The 7,382-nt window shown below is 34.1% G+C and overlaps 1 protein-coding gene across 2 annotated transcripts; it reads left to right on the top strand.

Annotated features, from left to right (window-relative positions):
- Positions 1-2,195: 2,195 nt before the first annotated feature.
- On the top strand, positions 2,196-6,754 carry LOC139899424 (uncharacterized). Of its 2 annotated transcripts, XM_071882253.1 has the most exons (6): positions 2,196-2,260; positions 2,895-3,231; positions 3,459-3,906; positions 4,421-4,698; positions 6,050-6,415; positions 6,489-6,754. In XM_071882253.1, the coding sequence occupies exons 2-5, from the start codon at positions 2,929-2,931 to the stop codon at positions 6,392-6,394; spliced, it is 1,374 nt and encodes a 457-aa protein (XP_071738354.1). In that variant the 5' UTR covers positions 2,196-2,260; positions 2,895-2,928; the 3' UTR covers positions 6,395-6,415; positions 6,489-6,754. The 2 variants fall into 2 exon arrangements, with proteins under 2 accessions (XP_071738354.1, XP_071738353.1); XM_071882252.1 differs by having other exon boundaries at positions 6,050-6,754.
- Positions 6,755-7,382: the final 628 nt, after the last annotated feature.

Raw genomic sequence — 7,382 nt, 5'->3', positions numbered from 1 at the left:
GAATATCCCCATCATTCCGGGACACCTTCGGATATGATATAAATTTCGAAGTACTAAAGCATCCGGTACTTTGGATGGGGCTTGTTGGGCCCAATAGATCTATCTTTAGGATTCGCGTCAATTAGGGTGTCTGTTCCCTAATTCTTAGATTACCAGACTTAATAAAAAGGGGCATATTCGATTTCGATAATTCAACCATAGAATGTAGTTTCACAAACTTGTGTCTATTTTGTAAATCATTTATAAAACCTGCATGTATTCTCATCCCAAAAATATTAGATTTTAAAAGTGGGACTATAACTCACTTTCACAGATTTTTACTTCGTCGGGAAGTAAGACTTGGCCACTGGTTGATTCACGAACCTTAAGTTCCTTGGATAAACCTACTGGAAAAGAGAAAAATGGATCTAGCTTCAACGGATCCTTGGATGGCTCGAAGTTCTTGTATTAGAATGATAACCTACTGTAAGAAACAAAGATTTCTTGAGGTTGGATGATCACCTTACAAGATTGGAAGTGAGCTAGCAAACTTGAAAGTATTCTTGATTTTATGTAACTAGAACTTGTAGAATTTATGAAGAACACTTAGAACTTGAAGATAGAACTTGAGAGAGATCAATTAGATGAAGAAAATTGAAGAATGAAAGTGTTTGTAGGTGTTTTTGGTCGTTGGTGTATGGATTAGATATAAATGATATGTAATTTTGTTTTCATGTAAATAAGTCATGAATGATTACTCATATTTTTGTAATTTTATGAGATATTTCATGCTAGTTGCCAAATGATGGTTCTCACATGTGTTAGGTGACTCACATGGGCTGCTAAGAGCTGATCATTGGAGTGTATGTACCAATAGTACATACATCTAAAAGCTGTGTATTGTACGAGTACGAATACGGGTGCATACGAGTAGAATTGTTGATGAAACTGAACGAGGATGTAATTGTAAGCATTTTTGTTAAGTAGAAGTATTTTGATAAGTGTATTGAAGTCTTTCAAAAGTGTATAAATATATATTAAAACACTACATGTATATACATTTTAACTGAGTCGTTAAGTCATCGTTAGTCGTTACATGTAAGTGTTGTTTTGAAACCTTTAGGTTAACGATCTTGTTAAATGTTGTTAACCCAATGTTTATAATATCAAATGAGATTTTAAATTATTACATTATCATGATATTATCATGTATGAATATCTCTTAATATGATATATATACATTAAATGTCTTTACAACGATAATCGTTACATATATGTCTCGTTTAAAAATCATTAAGCTAGTAGTCTTGTTTTTACATATGTAGTTCATTGTTAATATACTTAATGATATGTTTACTTATCATAGTATCATGTTAACTATATATATATCCATATATATGTCATCATATAGTTTTTACAAGTTTTAACGTTCGTGAATCACCGGTCAACTTGGGTGGTCAATTGTCTATATGAAACATATTTCAATTAATCAAGTCTTAACAAGTTTGATTGCTTAACATGTTGGAAACATTTAATCATGTAAATATCAATCTCAATTAATATATATAAACATGGAAAAGTTCGGGTCACTACATGATTGCTGCTTTATATACTTGTACACTGAGCTTTATTATATATAAGTTGGTTTATTTAGTTAATTAAGTAGGTCTATGTGATGGTAAATTAATAATGTATGATTAGTAGTAAAATGTGATTATTGAGTTATGGAAAGAAAGTATTGAGGTGATGCTGATATGTCAACACATAATGGGAATGAAGCAACTAATAGTTGGGAGTATCTTATCATACCGAATAACCAAAATTTAAATCCTAATATTACATACATAGACTCATTTTACATACATAAGTCCATTTACTTAAAGAATTATAAAAGAAAGTACATAATCGATGTCGAATACTCCGTAATCCAATACTAAGTTTATATACAAAAAGTCCACTTTTATATTTCGAACAGTGTCCATAAAATTGACAGGACGGCCATGATGATGATTATGTTGTTTACTCAGTATTTAATAGTGTAGTTACCTCTAAACGAAGTAAGTTATATAAACTACAATCACTATAAATGGAAGTCAGTTATATAAACTACAATCACTATAAATGACATAAAATCATAGTATAGGGGTCTAAACTGGTCAACTTATTATAATCTTATATCATCCTCTCAAAAATCACACAATTTTTTTTTTCTAGAAGTAAATAAACAGCCAGCCCTAACTGCTTATTCTAGCTCTGCCTTCGGTCGCCGTCACCGTCGCCGGTAATTACGCCTCCGCCGTACTACCACCGTTACTATATATCTCTATTTCATACTGTATCATTACAAATCATATGCTTATAAATTTTAAAGTCTACGGGTTCTAATGTACGATAATTTGTTCTCTACGTTCAAACCTAATTAATTGTATTTAATTATTCACAGTTAGTGCTTTTATTTTGTTTATATGACACCGAATTTTATATTTCTAGGGTTTGAGATTGATTGTATTTTAGTAGCTTGGGACCATGGTATGTAATTTATTACTGGCTCAAAATTTGTAGATAAAATTGAGTTTATCATCTTTTTAAAATCAGTAAGACCATAAGCTGACAAATTAGCTTAGTTTGTGATGAATTGATAAGTCTGATAAGTTATTATATACTATACTTTAGTCCTGTTCTTGAGAGAGGATGTTACATTATGAACAAATAAGAAGATAATGGGCTAGGGATGATAATCTAGTCAAGATTTTGTTTATCTTGTATGTTGATATAATGTTAGTTGTCCTAAAAGCCGTTGTGATGTAGTGATGCTTTATTGAGATATGATTTCATAGTTAGCATCATCAGTTGTAGTATCGATAAAGTTTCTTTTAGTTATTATGCTAATCTGGTTTTGTATCACATGTTTGCAGAATAGGGATTAGATATCGTTTAAATAATTTAAGAATGTCAAATAGAGAAGATTCGGATATAGATGATGATTTTAGTGAACTCTACAAGGAGTACACTGGTCCTCCAAGATCTAATACTACTACTGTACCTGAAACTGGAAAAACAAGCAAAAGGTCCCATGCTGGTTCAGATGAAGAAGATGATTCACTAGATCCTAATGCTGTACCCACTGATTTTACTAGTCGTGATGCTAAATTTTGGGATGCGAAATCTAAAGCGACTGAGAAGAACTGGAAAAAAAGAAAGGAAGAAGAAATGACTTGTAAATTATGTGGTGAATCTAGTCATTATACCCAGGTAATCGATATCGTGATCTCTAGTATTTCAAGGTCTGTTTTATTGGTTGTTAAAAGCTGTCAATTATAGTTCACAATGATTTGGATATACTAGAAAAGTGTTGTTATACTGAGGTCTTTCTTATATTTCGTTTGGTTTTATCTTTGTTCTTGTTTGTTTTTGGTTTCTAAAACTAAGATGAAAAAAAATTCATTTTTGGCGTTCGATGTGGCATTTGGTAATATTAGGGTTGTCCATCGACCCTTGGGGCCAATCGCAAGTCTCAAGATTTATTTACGCGAGTTCCTGCACGAGAGCCTCAAGTGAAAGCACTTTTTACTGAGCGGGTTATTAGGAATATTGAGACTGAAATCGGGTGTAAAATTAGAGTGGATGAGAAATTTATAATCGTTAGTGGTAAAGATGGACAGATATTGTCTAAGGGTGTTGATGCTGTTTATGCTATTAAGAACGAGGGTGATACAAAGGGTGAGTCTGATATTAACGTTGACCGGTCAAAGTCTCCAAAAGGGATAAGTCCTGTTGCATCAAGGATGGGACGGTCTGATTCTCAACGGTCTATTTCTAGTCCAAGAAACGCGTTAAGTTATAACCCGAGGGCTGGGAGACAAGGCAAAGTTGTTGAAGAACATGTGCGTGAGGAAATTCATAAGTACCCGAGGGGATCCCCACAAGGTAGGGACCACCATATGAAAATACTCGTTCTGATCCTTCTGTAGTTTATAGCTCTTTTATAGCTGAAACCTGAGAGGGCAATATTGACTCTCTTACGATCATGTCAATTCAGGTTATGGTTTGTCTTTATTGGTGAAAAAAATAATTAAAAATGGTTTAAAATTGTGTTTGACATACCAATTATAAATAAAGAATCTATTACTATATGAGAAAAAAGAGTTTCGGTAAACCAAACTTATACACATTTGTATCAAACATTTGTATGTTACACGATTGTCATGACCCATCCAAATAGCCATCTTCAGTTATAATATCTTGTATGTGACCTCAAAATTATGTAATAACTGTGCTTGTTGCGTATCCTTGTATCTGCAGCTCGAGGTAAGTTCTCATCTTCAAGAATTATGTGTTGGATTCTGAATAAGGGGGTCTGAACCATTGTCTGAATGAACCGTTGTCATGTCTGTCTGACATCTTGAGTCAAAGTGTTTAATATGGTCTTCGTTTGGTGAAGCTTATGGGAATAATGATGGTGGACGTAGCCGATCAACTCATTCGAAATCTCCTGCTCGACCTCATCCATACACTGGTGGTTCTGGTTCATACAACGCAAATGATAATCACGTACAGAATAAGGCTGTGCACATGAATCATGAGCGTGTCGTTAAGGGAGGCTATTCAACGTTTTCACAGACATTTGAAGAGCTAGAGTTGGAGTATAAAAAACATGCAATGGATATTGCCAAAGTTCGAGATAAGGAAGAAGATGAAGAGAATCACAGGCATCGTGAGGTATACTCATTATATATTTATCCATATTTTTGTCACTGCATACACAAATAGGCAGAATACTATATCTAGTTCTTTTAGGCCCTGTTGTAAGCCCAGTTAGGTCTGACAGTTGCATTTAGTGCTAGCATTGTATCAATAAGCCTGGAATGTAAAATTGGTCTTTTTGTGTAATACACATATATAGCAATATAGTTTTGCGTTATGGTATTGTTAATGCGAGTTAAAGTTATTTTTACGTGAACAATTGCATCTGCTGTAATGGCTTTACTAAACATTTTACATATCTAGAATTGTTGAAGTTACATATCTAGTTTTACTAAGCCGGGCAAACGGGTCGGGTTGGGTCGGGCCCAAATGGGTTTGGGTCAAAACGGGTCATGAGTCGCCGGGGCTCAAAATTCAAACGGGTCGAACGTGGCGGGTCCAAACAGGTTGGGTCAGGTCGAGACCCATTTTTTCTTATTAATTTTCTTCTTAAAAAAAAATATTTTAGATATCTTTTTCATTTATATTACATTTTTAAAAAAATAATTTAATTTTTTTCTTTTTATTATTTTTCTTACTTTGTTGATTTTTTAATTTTATTAGTTTTCTAAGTTTCTAAGTTTTTCATTTTTTTTAGTTTTTCTAATTCTTTCGTACAATGCGTTGGAAATGGGTTTGGTCTAGATGGACCTTCTAACATATTGAACGACTAAAGATGGGTCCATGTTGGTCTCATTCCCCTTGCTTTCGCGAGACCCAATGGACCTAAATGGTTATGGACCCAATCTTTGATGTATGGGTCTTGATTGCCAGTTATAAGTTTTACTTAAGCACTTCTATAGTTATGTTATTAATATCAGATGGTTACATATTTTTTTTGCCATACCTGATTAAGACCAAGGTATCGGTGAGTACTCGTTTGGGACTTTTTATGGAGTATTTGGCAACTTGGGGAGTACTCAGATGTTAACTAAGTTTGACTTTGACCGATTTCCCCGAGTTTTTTTTTTTACCAATTTTGACTGATTTTTCGAGTTTTGGCCAAGTTTTGACCAATTTTCCTAACAATCTCGAGTTTTGACCGAGTACTCGCCGAGTAATTCCGAGTTCCGCTCAACTGAAATTTAGGACCGCCAGGCTCTTAGCTGTACTCTTTACTCAAAACCGTAAGATCCAGGCTTTGTTTTAGCACGTTAGAACCGGGGTGCGGGCCTAGGTATATTTAAGGCGCATTCTATGTGCATATCTGTTATTTCAATTTGTTGGTCCACAAAATTATATCTTTATTGTACAACGTTGTTATCGTTGCCAATTGGTCCTACCGAAGGGATGATCGATATGCTGACTGTTTATCCGTGTATAACAGGCTATCAAGGAATTAAGAGAAAATTACATGAGAAAATTGGCTACAATGCGAGAAACACATTCAAAGCAATGGGAAAATTTTCTTCAACTAGACACAAGAGTACGACAACAACAACCACCTCGTCAACATGTTCCTAATTCAGGGTTTGATGGTCTCAAACATAACAGTTATTATGATTATGGTAACGCTCCCACTAATCCTTACAATAATAATAATATTGCGATGGACTCGAGACTAAAGTACACGGAACACGAAAACTATCCTACTTTAAGGTCCAATAACAGCTACGAAGACTTTCAGCATCAAAGACACGAGGAATATGGAGAACCATATAATCGATATTAGATCATTAATATCGATAATCCGGTGAGTTGTCTTGCACTTTAATTGGAATTAGTATGTGCAAATATTAGTTAACTTTTGTCTCTTGTTTAAACAGTTATTTATTCATGGGGGTTCATGCCTATCATCCATCAACCATGTCTTTGGGATCCTTTTCGAGTTGTTTGCTACTTTTTCGTTGTTTTAGGATATCGTTGTTTGTGAATCCAATTGTAACGTCAACTTGTGTAGCCTTAAGTTTTTGGTTCGGACTTATGTCACTCGTTTCTAGTAGTTGATGTTGTTGGGAACTTGGCTTTGGACTTTGTTGTGGGTTTCTGATTAGATGCTTATAAGATAATTAATGCATGTTGATTAAGAATAACGATCTATTACTAAGTATGTTAATTGGTAAAGTAAACTCTTTCTACAACATAGCAAATTAATTTGTTGGGAATTTTGAACATATTACATGTGATTTGTACCTAGCACTACATTGTTAAGAGACAAATGTTAGGTTGTACATAATCAACGTGTGCCCTCAATTGTATTAGGTCATGAAAATCATCTTTAGGCCAGGTATGGTACATCAATTATGTATTTATGTCCAGTTGTAAACTCAATTATCTCTCTAGTTACAACCCAATGGTATTAGAGAAAATGTACGAGGATTTTAATGTATATTTGAGGATATATGCAATTTATGAATTTAGAGAAATATGAAATTGTCTCGCTAGAAAAGGAAAACGACGATGTAAAGTGAATGTATGTTAGGAGCATGAAATGTGTGCTGTTAGAATAAGCCGTTGTGTCTTGTGAATGCAAACATGTGTGGTTCAATGGAAAGGGGTGGAGTTAATGCAAAAAGATGCTTGAAAGTTGGAACCCCACTCCTCACCTGTTATTTTTGTTACAGGACCATTTTAAAAGGGAAAAAATATATATAATCATTGATAGTGTACCCCACCTTCAAGACATTAATCTTAGCTTCACTTACGAAGCTAAGTCTAGA

The sequence above is a fragment of the Rutidosis leptorrhynchoides genome, chromosome 3 (assembly GCF_046630445.1).
Source record: "Rutidosis leptorrhynchoides isolate AG116_Rl617_1_P2 chromosome 3, CSIRO_AGI_Rlap_v1, whole genome shotgun sequence".
Taxonomy (NCBI): Eukaryota; Viridiplantae; Streptophyta; class Magnoliopsida; order Asterales; family Asteraceae; genus Rutidosis; species Rutidosis leptorrhynchoides.
This window is presented reverse-complemented; position numbering and strand designations above follow the sequence as displayed.